General features: G+C 37.1%; 2 protein-coding genes and 1 pseudogene across 5 annotated transcripts in view; 1 reads left to right on the top strand and 2 right to left on the bottom strand.

Annotated features, from left to right (window-relative positions):
* SCAMP1 (secretory carrier membrane protein 1) overlaps nt 1-21,214 on the top strand; it is a 41,308-nt gene extending 20,094 nt beyond the window's left edge. For both annotated transcript variants that reach the window (XM_048932547.1, XM_048932546.1), the window contains 7 exons: nt 2,390-2,488; nt 2,742-2,853; nt 5,950-6,078; nt 10,681-10,840; nt 12,699-12,800; nt 16,818-16,935; nt 18,170-21,214. In XM_048932547.1, the coding sequence (XP_048788504.1) occupies nt 2,390-2,488; nt 2,742-2,853; nt 5,950-6,078; nt 10,681-10,840; nt 12,699-12,800; nt 16,818-16,935; nt 18,170-18,334 (885 nt within the window). In that variant the 3' untranslated portion in view covers nt 18,335-21,214. The remainder of the gene's footprint in view (nt 1-2,389; nt 2,489-2,741; nt 2,854-5,949; nt 6,079-10,680; nt 10,841-12,698; nt 12,801-16,817; nt 16,936-18,169) is intronic.
* Nucleotides 21,215-22,115: 901 nt separating this feature from the next.
* LOC125687044 (uncharacterized) lies at nt 22,116-26,264 on the bottom strand (annotated as a pseudogene).
* The window catches only part of LHFPL2 (LHFPL tetraspan subfamily member 2), a 122,053-nt gene continuing 120,444 nt past the window's right edge, over nt 26,250-27,858 (bottom strand). For all 3 annotated transcript variants that reach the window (XM_048932548.1, XM_048932549.1, XM_048932550.1), the window contains one exon: nt 26,250-26,558. In XM_048932548.1, coding sequence (XP_048788505.1) covers nt 26,302-26,558 — 257 coding nt within the window. In that variant the 3' untranslated portion in view covers nt 26,250-26,301. The remainder of the gene's footprint in view (nt 26,559-27,858) is intronic.

Raw genomic sequence — 27,858 nt, 5'->3', positions numbered from 1 at the left:
AGACAGGGGTGAGTGAACTAGGTGCCTGTAGCTGTGGCCATGCCCCCAGGTAGTGATGTCTGCAGTATTAACTTCCTCTTTCTTCTGAGAGGGGAGGAGTGGCACACTGTTGTGTGCATCTGTGTTTTACCATAGTCCTGTCAGTGTTCTGTGGGGATGTTGTTTAAGAAGGTTAGTGCCCTGCCTGGCTAGTTGGCCGTATTAATGTTTTCAGAATGAGTGTGTATTTTTGTGAACCTTGAGTATGTGTTCAGCCTTCCATCAGTATTCAACATTCATTGGCCTAAAACAGGGAGCCTTCAGGATATTGAGGTGCATGCACTGGGCTCTACCAGTAGGAAATTTCCCAGGTGGAGGGAGAGTCCCAGAGGAGTCCACAGTCTGAGACTGCTGGATGTGGCAGCTTGTTACCCCATGTCAGTGTATGTGCAGCAATATTCCAGGCTGCATGTCCACAGCTCCAAATTACTATTTCCGTCTCATTTTTTCCATGGAGCACAGGCCTTTACCTCGGTGGCCAACTTTCTTCACAGCTGTCCTTGTATGCATAGTAAGCAGCAAAAAGCTGTATAGATAATTATAGCTAGCATATAGTAGAGCCTGCACATCTTCAGTGAGCATTAAAAACAGTTCCTTTACTTACAAGCGTATGTGTGTGTTTCAGTCATCAGCAGCACTGCAGGCTGTTTGGATGATGTATCTTTAAAGGATAAGCATCTTTGAATTAATTGTTCAAATATTTTCTGGTCTACCAATCCACCTTTAAACAGTATTACAGGTGCCTTTGAAAGGCTGCTGCAATCATTATGGAGGCTGCAGGTGGTCCATAGTCTAGCAGACAGCTGCTATCGGTTATGCTTTCAAGGTCTTTGATTACTTTGGCTGCAAAGCTATAATAGTCATACTTCTGGGGGGGTCTTCTTTAGCACTGCTCTCTTATACAGTACATAATGTATGGAGTTTTTGTTCAGTAGGTTTTTGTGCAGAGTCTGAGTCTTATGTTTAAGTAGAAGATAGAACTCTTGGTAGTTACCTGGTTTTCACAGTTCTCACGCAAAAGACCTTTTGTTCTTGTTGTTGAAGAATGCTCCAAGATAAGGAGTAGTGGTATTAACAATCTTTAGCCAAATTTGTTATCCTAAAATGATGAATAATCTTTATAAGATGAAAAGTTTAAGTCACCATTTCTGAAAGAGAATGAGACCTCTGGTATCTCTCCGTTTTGTTAGAAGCTAATGTATAGATATTTCAGAAATGCTGGAAACAACTATGTTGCTAAGATGTTGCAGTATGACATATATAGGTGGGATTTCCTTTGTCATGCTGATTTCTCTTCAAAGTATTGAAGTGTATTTCAAAAGATGATTGGGAAGAGTGCATACAAAATGGACCAGATTATGATTTCCCACCTTAGTGGTATTAGTTGATTTCTGATTCAAATATTTTGTATTTTATTCACACTCCTCACCATATTTTTGTTACTGATTTGTCTTACTATGGTTCTGTGTCTTACAAGATCACAGAATAGCAAAGTCTTTCATACTGCAAGCTGTACACAAAGATAGGTGTGAATTGTACATTTGTCCCCAAGCATATTTTTAAAAAAAAAAAAAAAAAAAAAATCAGCTGAATTTTATGAAAATGTAGCTCTACTATGATGTGAACTTGAGGCAATAGTTATTTCCTGGGATTTATAGTCATTGGTTGACATGAGAGATGTAGCGAAAGCCAAAGATGTCAAAAAGGAATACAAAGAAAAACAGCCATCTGAGCTTTAAAACAAACAAACAAACAAAAAACAACTCAACCCTGATCATCTAAAAAAAAATTATTGTAAACTGTTTTTGTTGTTGTTGTTATTTAAATGGAAAATGACCAATACGTGAGACACAGGTACCTGAAACCAGATGCTGCACTAAGTGCTACTGAGATAGTTAAACAGTGTGTTACAGATCCTGAATTTGAACATGTAATACAGTGGATTGTTTTTCCAAGTAAGCAGGTAGTATAGGCCTTTGTTAAGTCTTCTGGAAGACATTACTATAGACGACATAATGTTTGAGAATGAGATCACTGGCAAATCCAACAGTCCTTTCCCATGTCCATTTCTGAACAAAATTAGAATTGTATTTACTTTCTAGTAATTACTAAAATTCTTCGTGTGCTTGTGGCAAGTAGTGCAGTGTAAAAACAACCAGCAAAACACTGCATCATAAAATCTATTTATCTTTTTTCCTGAAGGTAATAAATATTGCAGGCAGCATATCAGGTTTTCAACTTATCAGTAACACTTCCTTTAGAACAGTTGTGTTAAATCTTACCAACTTAATGAAAAGATGATTATTAGAATAGGAGACTCTTTCCCTATAACTGTCTCTTGTATTCTTAGGCTCCTCCAGGAAATGTGAAAATGCCTAATGTACCCAGTACTCAGCCAGCAATAATGAAACCAACAGAAGAACCACCTGCTTACACTCAGATTGCAAAGGTTTGTCTATAACTTTCAGGCATTAGATTCCTTTTAAATATAATTATGTAACATGCTTCTGGAACAGTCTTCTATAAATAAGTATTGTTTTCCTGCTGATTTATGAAAATTAATACTGCTTTAACATAAGCAGTTACTCCATGCAACACAAAGTTACTCTTATGCAGAACTGGAAATGCTTAATTATGTGAGGTAGGCTTAGAATATTTATTTTTGTACATAATCAATATCTAATTATGTCTGTTTTGTTCAGGAGCATGCCTTGGCCCAGGCAGAACTACTAAAGCGTCAAGAAGAATTGGAAAGAAAAGCTGCTGAACTGGATCGCAGAGAAAGGGAAATGCAGAGTCTCAACCAGCAGGGGGGTATGCATGAAAATTGTTTTTTACTTGCAGAATTTAATTTCTTCTAAGCAACCATTTTTGCTTTATAGTGACATTGTAAAACAGATCTGAAAAGGTTTTTATAATCTCTTCTGGAAAATTCACCTCCTTTGAAACAGTTCATACAATCCAGTAAAAACGGGCTTGTACAGTGCAAATTTTCACAGCAGTAATATTAAATGTGGCCTTTGTTACATGTTAGCCTCAGCTGTCAGTTATTTTTATTCTAATCTCCAAGCAATTCTATTTAATAGAAGTGGAATGTTTTCAGAAGTAACCTCATCTGTAGAATGCCTTTTTTTTTCTCCTCTGAATTTATAACTCTAGAACATCTCAGTTTTGTAGCGTTTTCTTATCTTTTAGTATGTTCTGGGTATAATATTTATGCAAATAGCAGAAAGTATTAATCTTTGATACGAAACTTCAGAATCCATAATCAAGATCTGCATCTCATTTTGTTACAAATTGTAACTGTGCTGTTTAATACCATCAATTTTCATACTGCAATTTCACAATTGAGAAGATAGCTATATTCTCCTCACTGAAGATTTAGCTGAGGATACTATTCCTTTTCAAAAGGAATAAATTTAGACTGAAATTATAAGAATACCCCAAAACACTTTGTGCAAGGTTGATTTTTTGTGTGGTCTTTTCACTTGCACCTTGATTTCTGTCCGTTTTATTTTCACTTGATTCTCTGAGGTTTTATTTGCTCCTTTGGAAATAGAATTGTACACCTCTATATGTATAATCACACAGTAATTGAAATTCACAGGGAATTTTCTAGCATGTTGTATACCCTCGGATCTGCTTATGAAAAGAGTCACGTTCCCTTCATAAAACCATTTTTATTTTCTCTGTACTTACTCTTTTCATTGTCTTCATTAAATCTCTACCTGTCCTCCAACATAATGATTTTTTGGTTTATTTTTTCATTTACTTCTCCGTATTACCCTTCATATAATTTCAGTAACTTGCATTGTTGGTCTGAATTGATTACTTTACTCTTTTGTCTTTTGTGACAATTTTATTCCTTTTCATCTCTGTTTCAGGGAATAGAAGTCTAATACCTGATGCATGTTTCAGAGTATTTTTAAGCTGTATTTATTGTTTTACCAGCTTCAGTTGTTTACATTGAAGCGCTTAAAGAACTCGTAAGAAACTAAAGGATTCTTCAAGAAGGCTAAACAGAAATGAGAGCTCCTAAAGCTTTAAGGAGAATGCTAAATTTTTAGCAAATGCCCAAGTAAAAGATGCTGCAAAGCATGAGTTGTGCATTGTGACTGAGAAAAATATGCTTTTCCTTCTATTTTTTTCTTTTGTGCTCTCATTCTAACTGGAAGTGCTGTAGGGGTGTCTTGATTGCAGAATAGGGCGTTCTGTAATAATACTGTGGATATTTGCATTTAGATCAAAATGGTGGCTGCATATCTAGGACACTCATCTTGTACAGCTGGCCTGCAGTTGTAAGATCTTAAAGTCTGATAGGTCTGCTCAATACCACATCTTTGGTCTTCTCTGTTTGTGTCCTGTTCAGTACTGCTTGTGAGCTGGCTGAAGTGTACTGCTTCTTATTTCAGCTTGTTCATTTGGCTGGTCTTAAAAAATCCATCAGTGTACTGGGATGTCTTCAGTGATGTGCCCACAGTACGAGTGCAGTTATGTTCACAGGTCTTGAGGTAGTAATGTTCTGAATTAAATAAATCTGACCTAGATCTTTGCTTATGATTCAGTACTGGAACATGACTATCTTAGAATAGCGATACATGAAATATCAAGCCATCTTACTATGCTGTCTTTCAGTCTTAGTTGAAAACTGGCACTGGCTTGTAAAAGCATATCAAATAGCATCATTAGTAACTTGAATTATTTGAAGATATCTGAGTTTTTCTGTTACTCTTGAAACTGAGAGAAACGATCATATATTGCCAAGTAAAGATCTGAATTGTTATCAATATTTTTCATAGCAGAAACTCCACAGTAGTTTTTAGAACAAGTGGGCATATTAATTGATTAACTTTTGTACATTCTTATTATAAATCATCAGCTCTAAAAGCCTAGGTGAAAAAACCTCCAATGAAAGAGGCAGACTGTTCAGCAGATCCTCACTGTTGAGGACTTCTGTGGACAGAACTGTCAACTTCATCTTCTGTTGAGTGAGGAAAGAATTTATTTCATAATACAAGTTTGTAAGATTTGCTAGCTTTCTGTTCTTACTAGGTGAAACTAGTGAAGCTATCGTTGAAGATGAAATTTGCAAGCAAAGTATTGTCAGAATTTCAAATAAAGATACTTCTAATTTTGTCTTTAACCCCCCTTTTCGAATATGGTGATTTATATGTCTGTTGTGTACAGGATTTGAAATGTTATGGTGAAGGTTTGTTAGAATTATCTTAGCTGGATCTCTTAATCTGTATTTGTTTACCCCAATAGATCAGCATGCAGGAATAAAAGATTGTGTTGTCTTTGAGTCCTGACCGTGTCTGAAATCTTTGTATAAAAATGTAATTAGTTCTGTAGGGGCATCTTCTGTAGTTGAGAGTGTTTTAACAGGTGCTTTTCTCAGCTTTTATGGGCTTAGAAGCAATACTTTGACTACAAACTGTATTAGGAACTATTTAAAAGTTTTAGAGATATCCAGATGTAAAAAAATACCAGGATTCTGAGAATTAACACGGCCTTTCTATCTCTGGCCTTTGTATTCAACAAAATGATAGGTGAGTATAGCACATGTTGGAGAAACGTGCATTTAGAGGATAAGAAACGTTGAAAATTTGTTTTTCTGACCAAAGCTTACTTACTGGTTTTTTTTTTCAGTGTTTCTTTTCTTGGTACTCTATAGGAGCTATCAGTTGCTTCCTTAGGCATTTACATAGATAAAATAGATAGAATTCACTCATTTCCTTGATCTGTCTGAATTTCATCATACCTTATTTCTAAAATTTGTTAGGACTGGTAATAAAACTCTTGGGTTTTGGTAGCCCAAGCTATCTATAATCTCTTTTTCTAGTGTAGAGAGATTGAATTTGTATTATAATGTATTTTTCTGGTTTTTTTTATTATTGTTATTATTTGCAGGTAGAAAAAATAACTGGCCACCTCTTCCTGAGAATTTTCCAGTGGGACCGTGTTTCTACCAGGACTTCTCTGTAGATATTCCTGTAGAATTCCAGAAGACTGTAAAGATCATGTACTACTTGTGGATGTGTAAGTATTTCTTTAAAAGAAGAAACAAATTGCTAATTCAAACTTGATGATGATGCTTCCTGCTTTGGCTTTTGCAACATCTGTGATATATTTTTAAAATCCAGAAATTAAATATTTAAATGACACTTTCTTGTTCATTTTGACTTTAGAAACACTGAATTAGTTCATAGAAAATCCCCTGGGGATAAAAGGTTTATCCTAAAGCAGTTTTGCATTATATATTGTATGCTATTTTAAATCTCATTATTATCATAAACCAATATTTGACCATTTGTTATCTTAGAAATAATTTTACTATTTTTAAAATCAGTTTGCATATGAAGAAATTGTACATTTCTATGTGTACAATACATGGTTCACAATTCATTGTTGGTGTTAATATACTGTGATTTTAAATGTGTAATATCCTTTTGCTTTAATGTGCATACTTACAATTCTGTGTAGTTTTAGTATTATTTTAGTATTATTTTGTATTATTATTCATATGTTGCCCTCATTCAGAGAATGTGTTTTGAAGAAATGCTGAATGAACCAAATATACAAGTGACATTCTACCCCTTTGCAAGGATCAGGGCTCACCAAACACTCCAAAGGATGCAGTCTTCAAGTAGAGATCCTTCCCTTGTGGTTGCCAGCCCTTAAATGAGGTTAGGGAGGAATGAAGCTATGATTTATGCCTTCCAGTTACACAGGTGAATTGCTTCCACCTGTGCTCTCAGGGCCGTGCTCCCCCTCCAGGTGTTCTCAGTTGCTGGTTCAGGCCATGACCTAACAGTTCCCATACAGCTGTTAGTATGATTGAAGTATGTATATGAAACATGTAAAATGAGTAGAGAACATTAAATCAATTCCATCTCATTCAATTCAATTCATCAGTTCCACACCTGCTTGCTGTTTTCATTGCTGGGCCATCAATCATTAACGTAGGTCCATTGTAGGTAGAACACATGATTAGTCATTCTCAAAAATCAGACAGGCATTTCAGATTTATATCAAGTGAAAGGTTAAGGGCTCAAGAATTTTAAGATGCTAGTACTTTCTATTCTGCATCCTCTTTCAGAACTTCCTAGGACTTTTAAGGCCTAAGGATAAATCTGGGACTGACTGCTCTGCACTTTGTAAAGTTTTCCTGTCTTTTTTTTTTTTTTTTTTTTTTCAGCTGTAAGAACATGTCATTTAATGTGTGTGTGTTTCTGTGTTGGTTTGGTTAGTGTCAATTTTAATACTTTTTTCTTGGCCATTATGTGGCCAAGATTGGCAATATTTCTTCAGTATCTGAAGAAACTTTTTTTTACCTGTTTCAGATCTGTGCATACCTTATCTCGTGAGAATACAGACCTGCTTGTATCCTTATTCCTGTGAATTCATCCGTATTTTCTCTGCTTCCACCAGAAGTCAGAGTCCTCTGATTTCTTGATGTGTTTTTTTGTTTGCACGTATCTTTTTTTCTTCCTGGAAAGAGCCACCCCTTTTTCTTTTTTCACTGTGTGCTTCCCCTTGTTTTTGGACTATAGCAGTTACATGGTAATGGCTTCTGTCAGCTGCCAGGGGTTTGTTTCTGTACTCTTTTTTGCTGCCACTGCTGTTTTGGTGACTTGCAGATGAAATAGCAGTTTTTCTTTCTCTGTGACAATGGGCACTAGTTTTTAAATCTGTTTTTAAATGTTGCTAGAAGTGAAATGTCTTGTTTTTTGATCGCTTTCTGGCACCAATTTTTTTTTGTCTCAGAAGCCTATTTTCTACTTACACTCCCCACAGCACAATTGCATGTGCAAAAAGAACAGTGTTAGTTTTCAAGGAATTTTTCTTATTTAAAGTTTAAGAACTGAAGATCTCTTTAGTCTTATGGAAGGCATTATGGCATTTGGCTTGGTTTCTTGTTTTTGTTTGAATTTTTCCTGTGACAAGATTTTTGAAGGCAAATGATGTAAACTACAGATGATGGTGGAAGCATACTCTTAAGGTGTCAAATTTTGTGATATTTTCCTATTTAGATTTCTTTTGTCTCATCCATTCTCTGTCTGAGGATACAATCAGTAGTGTGTATTCATCTGCGTTCATGTTTTGTTTTGTCATTTCCTGATATCTTCAAGTGTGGGCACTTCATAAGCTCCTTCCAAGCATGCTCTAGTGTTGCTGTCTTTATCATTAGATGATGTTTCCAAGTATGTAATTTAATTCTCCAGTGCTGTCAATGATCTTACCTGTGCCATCTATTGTTGTTACAAAAGACCATGTGTCTCCTTTAGTTTTTTTTTTTTTCAATTGAAGTAGCATAGTTCGCTCAACTGTTCTTTGTTGGTCATGTTTTCTAGAGTTCTGATTGATGTAAGATCTGTTGATAACTTACAGATTTGCTATTTGGTCCACTTCAAATTATTATGACATTTTTATTATATAGCATCTAGAATTGGACAGTGTGGACTAGATCCAATATTTTAGATGAAGTCTTAGTGTATTGTGTATAGAAGGAAAAAAAATGTCATACTTCTGATAGTATATGCTCATACTCCTGTACACTATTAACAATTCTTGGTTTTTTTTTTTTTTGCAATAGCTTGGTGTTGTCCACTCATAGTTTTGTGGTGGTGCGTGGTGACTGTTGTTGTCATAAGCCCATTCAGGAAGAGCAGCACATCCATGAGTTGTGTTGGTTGGCCAGTGGGCTGTGTATTGAGGGACATTCTTTTTTTTTCTAAGTTTCTGTTTGGGTGAATTTTGAAAGTGAAAATCATCTTGTGCTGATCAAAGCCTGTTTTATTCCTATGGCAAATATTTGTCATTCTTAAGGTGTGTGTGCAGATGTCCCCCACCCCTTTCCAGAAAGAGCAGAACAGACAAGGAATGAAAGTCTAAGCTCAATTTTAAGCTAACTTGTGTCTTCAAAATTCTCCATAGACATCTCATTCATGTCAAGCCATTCTGTTAAAGGGTGGCAGCCCAGCTGGTTCCTGGGGGAAAAGCGTATTTTTTTGCCGTGTATCCCAATGAGGACTTTATTGTCACAGTCGTTGGATGAGTGCAGAGTTGTGCCAAACACTGAAGTAATTTCAGCCCTCGCAGTTGTCTTTGAGGAGGTAGAATATTTTTAGAACTGTTGCACGGAACTTGGAAACACCTGCCTACTCCCACAGTGTTTGTGTGAAGGCATTAGCTCTCAGAACAATTGCAGCTAGTAACAAATGCTTCCAGTAATGAAGGAGATCTTCCTGTTTTCCACTATTGTCTAGAAAGAAGAAAAAGACTACCCCCTGAGATAGTTTTCTCATATTTATGGAAGTATAGTAAGAGTTTCTGTCATTTGTTGTGCTTCCTAATGAGTACACACCAGAATTCTAACGTGAGTTTCTCGGAACAGTGCTAAGATATGTAAATGAATTAAGCGCACTTTATTTAAAAGTATGATGTTTTCTGGTTTTGGTGATTCTGAAAGAAGGACTCTTCTGAGGAAGATATTTTGAGTTCCTTTATTTTTGGTGCAGTAATGTAGGCATTTTGTTTATCCACTTTTTTTTTTTTCCCTAGTAAGTTGATTTAAGGCTTGCTTAAAGCACTGATTGAGAGGGAATGAAGCAAAAAGCTTTGAAGACTATTTTCAGAATCTTCGCAATCTTACCAGTTCTTCTGTTGGACTTACCTTACAGAGAATAACTCAAATATTTCTCGTTATCAGCTTCTTGCAGCATTGTTTGCATACTCTTAATTAAGAGAGTGCTGCACGTTTTACAGTGAGCCGGTAGAATCACTGCTGAATCACTGGGTGCTGCTGAACAGGCACAGAAATTCATTTTTATCTTCTTAGTATCCAGAAAAAAAAATAATTTCTATGCCAGATACTATGGAAGTGTTTCATAATCAGGTACTATGAAAATATTTTCATAATGTAATATTTCTTACTACTGCTGTGTTTTTTGTTCCAGGAGTAAAGTATTTTTGAAATAACTGTCAGAATGCCAATGCGTTTCCTTCAGTTGAAATTCTAACCTGTCACGTGATTATGTTTTATGGATCAGTGTATTTTCAAAGTAGAGTGTTTTGCTCTACTACATGTAAGACAGATAGCTTTTGGTAAAAATATATTTGATGTATTTTATATTTAGGTTATATGTTGAAAGTTCGTTTCAAATTAGAGCATGTCTAATGCTAATTTTTAATATATTTGCATCACTTGTAGCATTGTCTTTATAAATATATAGTGAAGCAGTGGAAATGTATTTTAATACTAAGGCTGATACTCTGCATTTATTTACTTGCCTTATTTAAGAGAATGTAAACAGCCTATTAAGTGCATATGTACATAGTCAAGTAGGTATAGTAGAAGAATCATCCATTACTGCTGTAAAAACTTTTTTCTTCACCCTTTTAGTTGTAAGCGTTTTATCTTCACCATATACTTGTTAAGACTTGATTTCTTTCATTCAGTGCTTTCACTTGGGAATGTTGACTTTACCTGAAAGTTACTAATAAAAATCAGTTGGATTATTGCAGAGAGGATGTTTTATTTTCAGCATGTTTAGTGTTTTGGGTATTGCTTTAACAGTTAATCTTTTCATACATGACCATAATTTAATTAAGACTTTTTTTTTACTTGTGCTTCTGCAGTCCATACAGTGACACTGTTTCTTAATATCTTTGGATGTTTGGCCTGGTTTTATGTTGATGCTACTCGAGGTGTTGATTTTGGATTGAGTATCCTCTGGTTCTTGCTTTTTACACCTTGTTCTTTTGTCTGCTGGTACAGACCACTTTATGGAGCCTTCAGGTAAAAACCTCATCTTGACTTGTATTACATTTCTTAAATATTCTACTTGTAGAAATGCACTAACATTTTAGCATTTTTGTGGTTAGGATGGTCCTTTAATCTGACTTCATTAGAAACAAACAGTATGTCTGCCATTAATTTAATTTCTGTATTTCAAATATAAACAGCAGTACTTAGAAATACCATGGAACATCCTTTAAATATTTACTGTTTCTACCACTGACATAGTAATAACTTTTTTCTTTTGGGCTGGTAACAATTTTAAGCAAAATTCTCAGTGTATTTCTATCCCTTTGCACCTGAGTAGATTTACAGTTAAAGGTTCTTAAATTTTTGGCTTCTTAAGTGAAATTTATGAAACCTGCACTTCATTTTTTATTGTCCAGTGGCCTGAAATGCCTGAAGTTATTGTAGACTGAGATTCTTAAGCTTGAGTAGAGCTAGCATTTAATAATCAAGTTTCAGTATTTTTTTTCCAGCTTTTACTGATCTGTATTTGGTAGGCGTCACAATCTTGAAATGCATCAGTGTTGAAAAACAGAATGGTTGCAAAATTGAACTTTCTCATGTTGACTGAAACAGTTCGAGTTTTCTTGCTCTTAGAATATTTTTTAAATTGATTTTTACATTGAACTGAATCAGAATATTGTCAGATTAAATACACTTAAATTAAAGATTTATAGCCGCAAATTGCAGTGTAGCATAATCTTTGGGCTAAATTACATGTTTCTTTTTGATAACCAAGGAAATGCTGTTGTACCTACTTATCTTTGAAGATTTGTGTAGCTTAAACTACATTTTCTCCTGTCAACTTGTTTTTTAGTAACAAACAATAATACCAGAATGCATGATGTAAATAATAACTGGTTGGGTTTCTTTTCGTTTTTGTAGAACCCAGTCTTCTTGAGAGCATTAGAGAAGTGGTAGCTTTAACTGGTTATAGATCTGACATAGTGATGATTTATAAATAATTGTTATTCCTGATTTGCTGGAGGAATTCAGTGTCGCATTCTCTTCTAGGGTTTTAGATCTAGTAAATCTACAGCATTTCTTAGTTGTTTGGAAGACAATTACTCAACTTTTATACTTTCTTTTTGTGCTGAACAGCTGAAGGCAGTACTTACTGAACTTGAAGTATTGAATCAGTAGTAATGAAAACATTCCCTCCACAAGAAGTGTTCCTGCTAGCAAAACCTGATTGCATATTCTTAGTTGGTATCTTAACTAAGTGACTTTTACTTTATTTGGAACTTCAGGAGCAAGCATGTCAATTCGTCACTAGTTTTGAGATCTTCATTGAGGCTTTATCAGTTCATTTGGATTTGGATTTTTTTGGACAGGCTGTTGACACTTCACTCCTTGTCAAGTTGGTATTTTAGAATTTAAACAACAAGCATAATTGTATATTTTGCTTTTAAACAGCAATTGCTTCAGTACTGTGATCTGCATTATATCTCCATAATTCCAAATTAGATTTTATTTTATTTCAAGTAAAAGATTTTTGTACAACACTGCCAGTACTGTGAATTTCAGAGTTCTGTTCTGCATTCACTGTGGCAGAACTTCTGTGTTTACTCTAAGAGGCCCTGCTTTGTGCTGAACAAAACACAAAGGAGTAGCACCTTGCTGGTATTTGCACCTCTTGAAGAGATGCAAGAGGCAAAGATACTGTATTAAAGAGGAAAACTCTTGTAAATAAACACAAATCACAGAATCAGCAATACTTGAGGTCATAATCAATAATTCAAAATAGTTTTCATATAGTAGATGCAGATTTTTTTTTTATAGTATAGTGGTTTGTCAGAAGTCCTTTATTTCCTGGCTGCATTACATTCTTTTTTTTTTCCCCCTCTTTCAGGAGTGACAGTTCATTCAGGTTCTTTGTGTTCTTCTTTGTGTATATCTGTCAGTTTGCTGTACATGTACTTCAAGCTGCAGGATTTCAAAGATGGGGAAACTGGTGAGTATTCTATTTTCTAAGTATGACAAACATATTTGATATAGCACCTGCAGTGTAGTCTGTGGTTTTGTGTGTGTGTGTGTGTGTATATACACATATACACACATATGTTGTTTTCACTAGAATTGTTATATTTGGCACTCAGAAAAGCTTAAGTGAAAGATATCCCAGGAGTGTGAGGTACTTCTGTTACTGGGCTGTACAGAGTTTTGCTGTTTAATGTACACAAATCTGAACTGCTTTTATAATTTCTGCTATGTTTTAGTGGTATATGGAGGTGTTACATGCTTAGAATAAGGAAAGAAAACACAGAGAAAATTAGAGTAATTTAGAAATAATAGTATGCTGTTTCCTTTTTTTGTTATTGTTGTTAGTTATTTGTTGTTATTTCATGTTTAACGCTTGCTAATGAAATTTACTAAAACTTGCAGAATGAGTCAGTGTGGTGTTTGGGAGCATATAGTGGTCTATGCCTGGAGAGGTTGTGAGGTTTCCTTCTCTGGAGATTCTCAGGATTCACCTGGACACGTACCTGTGCAACTTACTGTAGGGTCTCTGCTTTTGCAGAGGGTTTGGACTCTTGAGGTCCCTTCCAACCCCTGCAATTCTTTGTGATTCTGTGCGATTTTTGATATTGTTTGAAAAGCTCAAATGTCTAAGACAACTGCGTATTCTGTAGTAGTTAATTTTTCTTTTTGCTGCACATTCATGCAAGGCTGCTCTGAGGTTAATGTCTCCTATTTTATTATGTTGGTCCACATCAGAGGCAGATGCTGGTGGTATGGCAGTAGACGCTGAAACTTCACACTGGTATTCTGTTACATTTTGTTGTTGTGTGACAGATGGCAGCAGTCTGCCAAGTGGCATCTGACATGGATGTGTGTATGGTGCAAAGGTGTGTCGTTGAATTCCTCTACACAAAAAAAAGTTACACCCATTGACAGTCATTGACACTTGCTGAATGTTTACGAAGACCAAACAGTGGATGTGTGCACAGTGAGGAAGTGGCAGTGCATTTCGTCAATGGCAACTGCCACCTGATCACCTCCACTGGGGTGCAGATTTTTACAAATGTGCTGTGCAGCTCTTGTTCATGGCTGGTGAAAGTGTATAGCTAAAGATGGTGACTGTGTTGAAAAATAGTGCTTTTTAGCTAAGAATTTGCCCTATCAAATTGTGCTGTGCTCCTTATGGCTGCTGTAGTTTCCATGGAAATGAGTAGGAGCTATCACTTTTGGAACCACCTATGTATATAAGCTTTAATTTGAAAGTCCACCGAATCATAGAATCACCAAGGTTGGAAAAGTTTCAAGGTCATCCAAACCAACCACCCACCTACTATCAGTATTTCTCTACTAAACCTTAGTACAACATATAAACTTTTCTTGAACACCTCCAGGGACAGTGACTCACCTGCTTCCCTGGGCAGCCCATTCCAGCTCCTGACCACCCTTATGGAGAAGTTTTCCCTAACATCCAACCATTCCCTCTAGCCCTACAGCTAGTTAGATAGGAGAAGAGGTCAACCCCTATCTCATCACAATCTCCTTTCAGGTAGTTACAGAGAACTATAATGTCTCCCCTGAACCTCCTCTTCTCCAGGCTAAATAATCCATGTTCTCTCGGCCACTCCTTGTAAGACTTGTGCTCCAGACCCCTCACCAGCTTTGTTGCCCTTCTCTGGACATGCTCCAGGACCTCCATTTCTTTCTTGTAGTGAGGGGCCCCAAACACACTGTTCAAAGTGTGGCCTCACCCGTGCTCTGTACAGAGGGATGATCACTTCCTTGCTCCTGCTGACATCACTATTTCTGATATAGGCCTGGATGCTATTGGCCCCCTTGGCCACCTCAGTACACTGCTGGCTCGTGTTCAGCCGAGACTCAACCAACACCCCTGGATTTGTTTCTTCTCCGCAGTCTCCCAGCCACTCTGCCCCAAGCCTGTGGCATTGCCTGGGGTTGTTGTGGCCAAAGTGCAGGACTCGGCACTTGCTGAACTCCATCCCAGTGGCCTCAGCCCTGAGATCCAGCCTGTCCAGATCCCTTTTCAGGGCCTCCCTACCCCCAGGCAGGTTGATGCTTCCTCCCAGCTTGGTGTCATGTGCAAACTCACTGAGGGTGCACTCAGTGCCCTCATCCAGGTCATCAACAAAGATATTAAACAGGACAGGGCCCAGTACCAACCCCAGGGGAACACACACTTGTGACCAGTCACAGCTGGATTTAATTCCATTCATCACCACTCTCAGGGCCCGGCTCTCCAGCTGTCTGTTTACCCAGTGAAGAATATACCTGTCCAAGCCATGGGCTGCCAGTTTCTCTTGGGCATACTGTGGGAGACAGTTTCAAGGCTTTCCTGAAGTCTGTGTAGACTATGTCAACAGCCTTTTCCTCACTTTTCCTTATTCATCAGGTGGGTCACTCAATCATAGAAAGAGATCACGTTGATCAAGCAGGACCTGCCTTACACGAACCCATGCTGGCTGGGCCTGATGGCTGGCTTTCCTTCATGTGCCATGTGATCTCACTCAAGATGATCTGTTCCATAACTTTCCTTGTCACTGAGGTCAGGCTGACAGGCCTGTAGTTCTCCAAGTACTCCTTATGATGCTTCTTGTAGATGGGCATCACATTTCAAGCCTCTAGTCCCCTGGAACCTCTCTGGTTGACTAGGAATGTTGATAGATGTTGGAAAGCAGCTTGGCAGTAACCTCTGCCAGCTCCTTCAGCATCCTCAGGTGGATCCCATCTGACCCCATGAACTTGTGATAGTCCAGGGGCAGTAGTAAATCTCTTAACTGTTCTCACCTGAATCATGAGGAGTTCACAATACTTGAATTTTACGTTTAAAAATTATTGGGAATTGTTACCATTCCTGCAAAAAATCCTCAGCAAATCAGAGCTAGCTAAAAGCATGATTGCAGTAGCCAGTTGATAGTATGGAATGCTGTGACTGGCAGTACAGTATTTGGGTAATGATATTTTTCTATATCAGCGATATTTTGCAACTAATCTCCAAACACTTGTACAGCAGCCAAAACAATACCGCTTTAAACTGGAGCATAATGAAAAGTCCTGTTTCATTATTTTTTTGCTCTCAAATTTATTGTGTTCCTTTTTTATAGATACCATGATTGACGTGAGAAAAATAAAGTAATTTTGTAGGGGCCGCTTTCCTAGTGTGGAATATGCTTCTAGGGATCATGCTTTGCAAGATGAGTATAAAAAATAGCCAGATCAGAAGATGCTGTTTACAGTTCAGACTTCGGGGATTTGTAGTAGAGTCCAGTTGGGCATAGGGAATCAGAGCAGTATGAAACAGGTAGAGGAAAATTTTAGTGTTTTGAAGATTTACAGAATTGATTTGCTCTCTTAATTGGAAGAATCTTCCATCTTGATGTTCTGTTTTTCTTAAGGCAGCCTGCTTTTTTGTGGTTTAAAGGTTTGGTATTGTTCTTCACTGTTGATGTTACAGTTAAAAAATAATAATAATAATATTTAAAGTAGAGAATGAGTAGTTAATATGACTTTTGTGTTAATTGATTTATTAGATAAAGCTTTCTACTTTAATAAATTATCATACTAACACCAGTTGAGAAACTTCACTCTGTGGATATAGCTCAGTAAATCTTCCCACATACAAGATGTATGTATAGTATATTTTTGTGTTGTTTTAAAAGAAATTTTGTTTTTTAAAGTGACTTTTTCACAAAGTCATGCAGTTTTAAATCAATCTGAACTGATATTATGACCAAGGGTAACCAAGATTGATAAACTACTCTGACATTTCTTTAATTTCATGACTTATACTGAAGTTTTCCTGACAAAGTAGGAATGTAGCTGTAAAAACTGGCTACAATACAGAAATGTTCTCATTGGCAATTTTTCTGAATTTCCTTTCAAAACTTTTTGGAGTTGACTAGAACCAGGAGTTTATCTAGCTTCCCTCTGACGTGGATGAATGGTTCCTGTACTGTTCAAGTAAAGTTTAGTGTTTTTCTTTTTCTTCCTTCAGTGGATGGATTTCGTCTCTTACTGGTCTTAATAAGAGTATTCCTGTTGGCATTATGATGATCATCATAGCTGCACTTTTCACAGCATCTGCTGTGATCTCATTAGTTATGTTTAAAAAGGTAAGCTGTTTATTCCACTTCTCTGCTTTCTGTGTTTGGCCTGGAATTTGTTTGAGTGGCACACAGTCACAAAGCAGGGGTTGATGATGTGATATTCTTGGGAGGTCTGCTGTGCTTCTGTAGTATTATCTACGTTACTCCTATGTTTAATGATTTTCACATAGCAAAACTACTCTGTCCCTCAGACATGAGTCAGAAATGTTAAGGATGGCCTAGAGATGTCAACCTCTCATTATTTCTTTTCTCCGTAAATACTGAGGTACAGGAGAAGGAATCAAGAAAGATGTAGAACAGGGTTGGTTGTTTTTTTTTTGTCTCTCTGCCATATGCACCTGCATTCTTTCAGAAAGCCTGCATGCTCAGCATGCTCAGATGTGACAGGGTATAGCTTCACAAATGAAAAATAGTCACATTTCTAACATAGGAAAAAAGTTACAACATCAATTTGTCTGCTGTGTGTAATGGAAATATCTTTATAATACTATTTAACAACTTAATCAACTATTTAAAGACTTGAGTGAATACGAATCTCAAATTGGGATCTAATTTTAGTTCTCAGGTAATTGAAGGTTTCTCAGAATTTTGTTTTTGTATTATAAATCGTAAGCTGTATTGTTTGAAGAGTTTGTAAGCCATATGGTTATAATCTCTGCTTATTATGCAGACCTGTTGGGCATCATGCTAGCAGATGCATATCTACATTGCTAAGTTATTTTGAACTACACTCATTAATAGCTTAGCTTAATAGATTCTTATAAGCATGTAAATTAGAGATTTGTTTTTCTAAAGATTGATGTAGAACAAAGCTTTTCAGATTGTTATTGGCACAGTGGCACTACTTCTTTGGCTTTGTTTTCAGCTTCCTCTTTTAACATGGACATTCACTTTCAATGAGTATGCTAAATTGTAGGCAGATTGAGACGTAAGGTTTTGCAAGCCATGTCCCTGAGTAATACTAAGAATACAGCCTGTTTTGCATACTTAAATACATTATTTTAGAAAGTGAGTATTAGAAAAGTTAAAGACCCCCGTGAAAGTGTAACAGAAATCAGTGTGATCAAATTGTAGAGCAGGGCAATCAAAATCTGTAGGACCTTGTGTAGGAGCAGTCTGAGTCATTTCCAGATCCTTCTGAACATAAAGTGAGATTTCTCTCCTGCACAGCTCTCCTTTGCTGTTACTCTACCAATGCAATGGAAAGTTCATAACTGTGACTGCTTTCACACGTTCCTAGGTTCATGGTCTCTACCGCACAACTGGTGCTAGTTTTGAGAAAGCACAGCAAGAGTTTGCAACAGGGGTGATGTCCAACAAAACTGTACAAACTGCTGCAGCCAACGCCGCATCGACAGCAGCAACCAGTGCAGCTCAGAATGCATTCAAGGGTAACCGAATGTAGAGGAAATAAAAGAAATTGCTGCGGTTCTCTTTGATTGTGCTTTATTTTCAGGTCATTTATTCTGTTTCCTAAAGCCTAGAATAAAATTAACACAGCATGTTTGTCTTTTCTCCAGCTGTGCATGGGTAAAATGGGAAATGTTAGTTTTGTTCTATTATGAATTTATTTATTTTGAAAGCATATTCTTTGCCCTTCTTTTAGAAGTTTCTATCTATGATGTAAAGCCCTCTGTATTTTATGGGAGATAAATAGTTTCAACAATTGGCCTCATATTGGACAATGGTATCTAATTATCAAATAAATATATTAGGAATTTGATAAATTCTTCAAATTTTTTAGGGTAAGTCTTTTGATATAAACCTGTAAATTTGCATGAATGCTGTTGAGTTATCTGATCATACTGAAATCATGTTTTGGTCCAGAATTTACTTGCACCATTTTATAGCATTTGTTTTATCTATTTTCATGGAGTATTCTCTTCCTGTGAGAAACGACAATGATGCATAAGCATTCTTTGTAACGGAATGTCTAATGCAGTGTACAAGTTAAGAAAGGTAGCTAATGGTTACAATCACAGACATAAATGAACATAAATGATTATATACTATGTTTTTTATTTCAGTATTTCTTTCTTGAGGTAATAATTTTGCTGGAAAAGAACAGATATTGATGTTTAGAACACTAGTTTCTTGTTTAGCTCTCCTCATTGACCTGCAGTGGTATTTTTGTTTTGGGGATCCTTAGATTTTTTTTTTTTAGTGTGGTTTGTGTTGAACAGTGGTACTGAATCTCTAGCCTTGTCAGTCACTCTGTTTACTGCTTGTCCAAAAATATAAATACACAGTATTTAATTTTCTTACAATAATATTGTCTAAGATGAATCTTTCTAAGCAATGGCATTACAGATACTTGAATGCATTTTAACATAACTCAGCCATCTCTGTGATTTACACTTGGAAGAGCTTCCTGTTTCAAACTGAAAAAGTGAAAACTATTCATCTTTCACAACGTCATTGAGCTGAAGGCTGAAAAGATTGAACGGTTGCTGAGGAACAGAACAGTCAGTAATGGGATGTGCCATTGTATTGTTCTAAAGTTTAATCAGGCCTTTAATTATAAAGTGATGGATTTGTCCTTTGAAGGTTACTTAGAGTTCCTTGATTTGGCTCATGAGCATAATATTTGGACTATTTTTTAAGCTTTGTTTTAGAAAATGAAAGCAGAACATCATCCCATGACCTGTAGTGTAATTTTATTGTGGCTGAAATTTTTTCAGCTCTTAATGTGTGAATCACTTTTGGCAAGATTGAGCCAGAAGTTTCTGCGGCCCCTCCATGCTGACCAATTAAATCTTTCTCATACAGTGTATTTATAATAACATAAACTTTCTGTTTTTTAGTGCTATTAACTTAATTCCTTGATGAGTACTACCATTAGCTGTAGTAATTAGTCTTCTTTATTTTACTGACTCCTTTAAATCCAACTTGAGTTTGGATAAATGTAGCAGTTTTACCTACACAGAAGTTTAATAATAATAATATGCTATCATCTAAATATTCTTTGAATCACAATGTTAAAAGCAATTTAAATGTTCTATCTAATAGGGGCTCTAAAATTTTACAGTAGTGAATAGGTTAGCCTTGAACTTAAATCTGTGTGGGATGTTAATAAAAGCTTTTCAGACAGGTCTTCATTTTCTGCTGAGATGGGGTCTACACTTCTAGCAGCTGTGCATCAAAGTTGTTCTTTTCAAAATCCTTCACATTTGACTTGGCAGTTCTGTTCAGGAGCTGTAATACGGATTATTTTGAATCTAAATTTAAGTAGTTGTCTTGGATCTCCCTCGGATTTGAATCCCAGTGACATAATCCTTGCTTTAAGCTGAAGAATGCATAATACAAATTACCTGAATATAATAGGGAAAAGATATACATTTAGGTATAAAAACCTGAATTTGGCAGGCATATTTTGCCAAATGTTTAAATGTCAATGAGAATGTTCAGTGTAGGCTGGGTGTCGATTTGTAATGTGCTGGGCTGAATATATGGATCTAAACCTGGTAAGCAAAATTCAAGAGGCAGTTATGGGAGCTTTTGAACCAGAAATGTAATGCTTTGCAGCCCAAAAGGGAGGAAGAAGTTTGAGTTTACCTTTGGCAACAGAAGGCCGATGTTGGTTAAAATACTTTTACCCAAATAAAATGATATTTCAGCCTCTTACTAATTACCAGACTATGGCACCCACTTGTCATTTTGTGGTATTGTGACAAATTGAGTACAGAGTATGAAGTTTAAACACTGGAATGTCAGTAGTCATTGATACGTAATATAGGAGTATTTATCATGGGGATGTTTGTATATTTTGTAAATTACTAACAATGCTCTGTCATCCTGGTGAATGTCATGATTCTCTACAAATACACTCCTGTCCCTCTGTTGCATGTCTGAGCTGTTCAGAAGTTTTGTATATTTATTGTATTAACACGGTGTCACAGAATAAAAAAAAAAACAACTTTTTTTCTGGGATTTTTGCTCTGTATAGTTTTGAACAAAATAGTCTTTTCTTTCAGAATTCAGGATGACATATGAGGCGGCTGATCTATGTAAAAATCTCACTTGCCTTTTGTAATTCTGTATATAAATGCTTTAATTATGCTGAAATGGGAAAGATGCCCACTATTGAAGTTATACATTAGGATAATCAGAACAGCCAACTCAGATATTATAAGAAACATTCTCAAATACTTGCAGCCTGCTTCCTTGTGCTAGATAGGTAGAGAGTCAAAATCTAAACATGTTTTGTCATTACTGAATGAAATTCTGTGGCTATCCATTGAATCCTGAAACGTTATTGAAAGTAAAATGAAGTTGCTGAAAACAGCATTGGTTTGGTACTGCTTGTTTTCCTAATTTTGATTGAGTCGACACGTGTCACTGCTGTGTCTTGGTCTTTTATTCACTAGGTGCTACCAGTCGTTTTTTTCCTGCGATGTCACCTGTAACACCACCTCTTTTGTACTGAATGTATTTCTGGGTTTTATTTGAATGGGAAACAAAACATGAGTTTATCTATACGTCTGTGGTATCAGTACAGAGAACAGTGCTCAGGCACAGCCAGGATTATTCTGGGAGAGGGTGGCAGATACGAGACTTTGAAGATGCTGGCACACGTGTACATCATTAAGTAGTGAAGGTGTTCATCAGCCTGACCTGTGTCTTTGTAGCTTAATGATCTCGGGCGGCAGTGGCAGCAGTAGAGGAACAGGTATTGAACACCTTACATAAGGGACTGTGCGTATGCACACACCTGCTCTGAAATCCACAGGGATGTTTACAGTAGTGATGCACTGAGCGGCACCTGTCCCTGGATTTGTTTGGGCTTTAGATTTCCAAAAGTCAAGGAAAATGCTTCAGGTCTTTCACCATAAGCTACTTCCTGCAAGCTTAGAAAGTGTCAGAAGCTTAATTAATTAATGTAATCAGACCTCAGTAACTGTCAAAGAAAATGGACATCCTGACTTCTGTTTCAACTAGTAAAAGCCTTGCTTCTGGTTCTTCCATAAATTTGCTTAGAGAGCAACATGCTCTTCATTGTTTGTCAAGTTGCAGGTGAAAAATATGCACATTAAAGCAAGTGTAATTTAAAAGTCTGTGACTGAGCAGTTTTTGTTCTAAACTTTGCACACCTCCCACTACCCACTTTTTCACGAGAAAGGAGTGGCAGTGCTTTAGTTGCAAAATAAAAATCACGTCAGACATGTTTTTAATTAGAGAGTCTCTTTAATGCGACTGTACTGTATAATGTATAGGTACAATTTCAAATCACATACTTTTTGATCAGTAATTGTTAGTCAGAAAACTAAAACACTAACAAAATCACTGGGCTGGGTTCTTAAATGCTATTAAAGCTACAGTTAAAGAAAACTTGCTCTGGCTAAACATACCTGATATGTTTGAATTAAGATAGTCATGCTCCTGTTACAGATCAAAAACTCACATTTTAATTGAAATTTAGATTCAGAAAAATAACACATTAGGTACATATTTCGTGCTAATAAATGTACATAGTGGTGACTCAAGAACAGATAAACAGTACCACAAATAAACCATGGCTCAACCTAATGTAGCTGGGTTGCCACAGCTTTTCTTTCTATGGAGCGTGGCTGTGCTGTGTGTTGCTGCCAGGCCCTTCTTTTGTTGAGCTCTGTCCTTCCTTATCATAGGCAACAATGCCCATGGCTTTCAAGGGACACAAGTGAGATACGCTCATGTGGGATTCAAAACTGAAAGGACTGGGCTGAAAAAATCTCAGAATCCAAAGAATGTGGAATAAAAATGGATAAGAAGGTGATACAGACAAGAAAGAGCTCAGTAGCAATTTTTTTTTTTTGCAATGCCACATTATAAATAAAGCACACTGAGAAACCTAGCTGAACCTTTTCAGCTTTCAGATTGTACACAGCTAGAAATAGCTACAGCTTCACATTTCAACTGTCTGTATTATATAGATTAAATCACCCTAGAAGAGATTTTTGTTAGATCTTTAAGCTACTGTTAACATTGTATTCATCTTCAAAATCCATAACTCTATTGCATTATTCTATGCTTAGTCTGTCCACACCACCAACACACACCAATTCTTCCCTGGGAAGTCCCTTTTCAAATATCCTGTTCAATAGCAAAAGCAACCAAAAAAAAAAAAAAAAAAAAAAAAAAAAAAAAAAACCCCAAAAACACAACCCACCAAAAAACCAACCCACCAAAAGACATTCCTGTTATTGCACATCTCACACAAATTTGTGTATATATATATATATTTAAATATGCTACAATTAAAAAAAAGTCTATGGCACTTTACAGAATATAAGTTTACAAAGTTGATCAAACCACAGATGCTTGAAGAATTCTTCAATACCACAAAAACAAAGTTGAACTGAGCTAATTGGCACACAGGTTTTAAAGAATCCACAGCAAAGTCTTCTAGATCCTATGCAGTGCATGTACATTAAGAAGCAGTTACGCTCTGCAGCCCCCCTCGTGAAATTAATTAAATTAGTTTTAATCTGATTTCTTTCTTCTTTTTTCTAAACATCTTTGAAAGCTGCTGTTGAGGTGACCGTCAGGAACAACTTTAAACAGCTTTAAACAGCTTTAACGAGAGCACCCTACATCTGAAAGCTTCATCCAGAAAAAAAAGCGGCAATACGTAGCGCCTTATCACTTGATAGAAAAACAGAACCCTGAGAAAGGAAATTCTGATTATTGTTTTTCTGTGTTTCTTCCCAGCCCGTCTTCCATCTGACTGCGTGCTGTGTGATAAACGTGGATATTCTTGCAAGTTAGTTGATTATGCCGTTGCAGAGCAGGTTGATAGCATATCAGCAACAAGCAGAAAAGCTGGCTCTTGTTGGTTACAAATGAAAACAAAAGCAAAACACGCCACTGAAAATACTTGCCTAGTATTACAGAAACAAAAAACCCAATATTAAAAATTTTAAGCATGCTTTAGATCGTAGCAGTGTATACTGGGGTTGTTCACTGCTTACTTCCAAACCTAAGCAGCACGTGCCCTCCATACCTTTTGGCAGTACTGACCTTGGCTCTGGCTAATCAGGTGCTCAAGCCGCAGCAGCATTTACTTCAGTAACGTAGTTACAGAAAGTCCTGGCAGTGGCAGCATTCACATTGGATTGCTACCCACTTACAAGAAGTTAAAACTCCAAATCCGACTGATAAAAACTCTGAATTTTTTTAAAATTAATATTGAGCCAATTTATAGTCACTCTTATTCTCCAACCCTTCCTTTCCAATTACGCTGTTGACAAAAGCACAGCTGGGCTAATGCCCCAGCCTCCTCTAGCACGCGCTCCAGTAGAGGGCTCAAGAGGAGCACCGTAGGATGTTTTCAGTCACAGTGCAGCTGTGCTAAACAGGTAGCATGCACGTCCTTCGGCGTGTGTGTGTGCGAATGTGTCCAGCAAAAAGTGGGAGACCACGAGTGCGGTCAAGACATGCTGGCTGTGACTTTTTGTCCTCAAACGCCGCTTTATTCCAGAAGTTTTTTAAAAACAAATTTTGCTATATGCAGATAATTGGCATAAGTGGTTCCAGACCGTTTTTAAAATTAAACATTTTAAAGAAAAGTTAATTACCCGTTTTAAAATCTACACTGTGGTGGGCTAGAGAAACAGGTGAATGCAAGAAGCTGCTAAATTAAATTAAATCCCTTTTTAATATTGGCAGAAGTTGATCCCAGTTTTTGAACAGTGGCTCAGCCATCAGCTCTACATCTGTCCGGCACCTTTGTTGAACACGTGCTGTGTGCTGATGGGCACTGCTGCCTACACAGGTGGGCTGGGCTCAGGCAGGGTCTGTGGGGCACAGCAGGCACTGAGGGTGCTCCAGCACCACTGCTCAGCCATGCTCAAGGCTAGCCCTGGGCTTGTGCTAGTGGCTGCTTTTACAAGTCCTGTGAATCATCCAGAGAGGAGCAGCGTATTGAAATCAGCCTTCTACCTGTACAGTAACAATTTTTAATATCTATAAATAGCTAACGGCACACTGTGATAGACTGACCAGGCTCCAGTGATGGAAAGCAATGTATGATGTGAAACATGCACCAAGAAATAAGAAGAGGAATTCACTTAAAGTTCATGAGAATTACTTCTCTGATGAATTCTTCCTAGTGCTTCTGTGCCACAGTTGCATCATTCCTTTTTTTTTTTTTTTAAATACCTTTTAGATTTGTTTTTACAAGTAGTTCTAGTAAGTGATGGGACACCACAAGTAATGCAGCCGACTGTTTTTGAGAAAGGAATGTCATTTGCGGCAGGGTCTGTTATTTCTGCTGATTTAGTTGGAAAAGGTTCCACGCTACATGTGGTTCAAAAAATGGGAAAAGATCTTCACAGCCATTAAGAATTTGGCATGACTTCCTGAAAAATGTAAATTTCTTAAGGACGTAGCTGGTTCTGGGACATGAAATTGGTCTGCAGAGTAGGAATGAAGTTTCACAGGCAAAAGGAAGAATAATACCATTGAAGTCCAGCATTTGATGTTCACTTGTACAAGAGGCTAAAGCTCCAGCTGTTGGCATTCACAAAGTAATGCCCAGCTGTGCTCTGGGTAGTTATCATCTGCTTGGGATTTGGGGTATTTCAGATAAAGGCAGAGTTGCTGCTTCAACATACGGTAAAATGGTATTTCTAACAGTTGCATCAGATTCAAGTGAAAACCAGTGTTAACAACAGCATCTCTACTGGGTCAGTGAAAACAAAATAATTAACCTGCTAGACAAGGGGCAGGCACCTTGTGTTGTGAAGTTTCAAGCAGGAGATGTGGTAAGGATTCAGCTTTAACTGTTTAAAGATGTGTGAACTGCATCGTGTCAGCTTTGATCTCTACATCGCGTACTTACTCTCTGAGAAGGCACTGTACTTTAAGGACGTTCAGTATGAAGAAGCACCTCAATTAAAAATATGGTACCAAACCAGGTGGTGGTGAAAGATTCACAGGTGAGGGGAGCCCTTGGAAAGAAAGCCTAATGAAAATAGGCTGCTTGGTTGTGTAAAAAAAAAGTAAAAATGTGCTGGCCTTTATTATTTTAAATCCAATTTTTTTAAAGTGACCAAGGTGGGTAAGGCAATCCAATCAATCAGAATTTGTCAGCTATGTAATAATATCCCCATTATATATATGATTCCTCGCATCCCCAATCTGATTAATATACTCCACAGTGTCCTGATAATGTAATCAAACTAAAAAATCCCCAAGTGTTTACATTCTCCTTTCTTGGGATCTTTTCTGATCCTCATTGCCCAACAAGGAGGAAAGACCATTTCAGTAGTTCAGGGCTGGAATGCATGGGGCTCAATCACACAAACTGTGGAAACTGGTAAGTGGATCTCCTCATCAAGCCAGTGAATAGCAAATTAATATCCAAGGCACTGGTATTTTTTCCCACTGGAGTTAAAGGAGGCAGATGAGGTTTTTTCCTTCCTCTATTTCTTCTTGCACTTTGTCACTGGATGTGGCGATTTCAGCTTGCGCCGAGAAGACTGCACAGATGAACGTCAGAATAGTGCCACCAATCGCCGTGTAGAAAGCCCAGCCCAAGGAGCAGTCTCCCAGTTTGTAAGCAGAAGCATAATGTCCACAATAGCTTATTGCTTTCTGGCATCCCCAACCTGCAGGGTAAAGTATCAAGCCTAAGATAAGGAAGAGGCCTAGAAATAAGAAGAGAAAGAAAAGACAGAAGTTTAATAATTCATAAGTTGCACAGCGAATGAAACATTTAGTAACAGTTAGAATGGACGCTGCTGACTTTAAGCGTCAGAACTGAAACAGACAGCTCTGTCTCATCCATCCTTCATTTACTGTTCGTTCCTTACTGTGTAGACTTTTATCTCAACCAGGGGCTGTCCCGCAGTTTTTTAATTGTGAAAGGGTTATTTCATATGGCCTTCTTCTTAGTTTTATTCTCTGCATTCCTGCTGCACTTACCTGCTGCATTTACAGAGTTTGCCAAATGTTCGGACATCTCATCTACTCTTTGTACTTAACACTTTTCAAATACTTAACATTTGTATTTAGCTAGCCTTCGTCCCACTTTGTCATTCATATTTCTTTCTTTTCCTCTGGATTTTCCCTACATCTGTTTTCTTAACCTGGAAAGAACAATCTTTCAATTCAACAATAGAGCACTGGTTATTTATCCACACTCAGACATAGTAGAAAAATCACTCAGCACATTCAAGAAGCTTCTTTTGCAATGAAGAGATTGTGGAGTGAGCCACAAACAAGAGGACTTGTGTCTCCACTACCAGTGCATAGGTGACAGTGGCATCCTCTGAAGAAGGGACGCTGTTACTGATGGCTTTCTCTCTGCTGAGGACCAAAGTTATCAAAGCAGTGAAGAGTTTCACTGAGGAGATGAAAATAACATATTAGAGCCCCTATGCACGTGATGTGCCTTTGTACAAAGCTGAGAGATTTAATCAAAATGCCTGCAGTGCTGGAAGCTATAATGCTGTCATACAACCTCTCCTAAAAATCACAGTGAGTGAAAAACATCTCCATCCAGCAAGGTACGTAGATACTTGTCAAGACAGCTCATAGGCATCTGTATTAGCTTTCTATTATTTTCTTTAAAATTTTACTTCGAAGAGCAGGAAGAAGAATACGAAACAGTTTTCGCTTAAAGGCAGCCCATTTATTCAGAAAGTGAACACAGCCTTCCACATCCTGTAAGTATTACCCACTTTATTTCTCCTGTCCTCAATAAAGCCCTTTATTTAGCCAGGCATGCTGAAGAAGACAGCTGATAATAGTATTATTCTTGAAGTTGGCTGAAAGTTGTGCTTTTTATTTATGGCACTAGTTCATCCATAAATTTAATCTCAAAATTTCTACTAGGTTATCAAATAGAAAAGTCTTATGTTTTTCTCTCTACTACATTTATTACCAAGAACACCTGTTAAGATTTGTTCCCATCTTCAGTTCAACAAATTCAAGTTACAGTAGTCT

The sequence above is a fragment of the Lagopus muta genome, chromosome Z (assembly GCF_023343835.1).
Source record: "Lagopus muta isolate bLagMut1 chromosome Z, bLagMut1 primary, whole genome shotgun sequence".
NCBI lineage: Eukaryota > Metazoa > Chordata > Aves > Galliformes > Phasianidae > Lagopus > Lagopus muta.
This window is presented reverse-complemented; position numbering and strand designations above follow the sequence as displayed.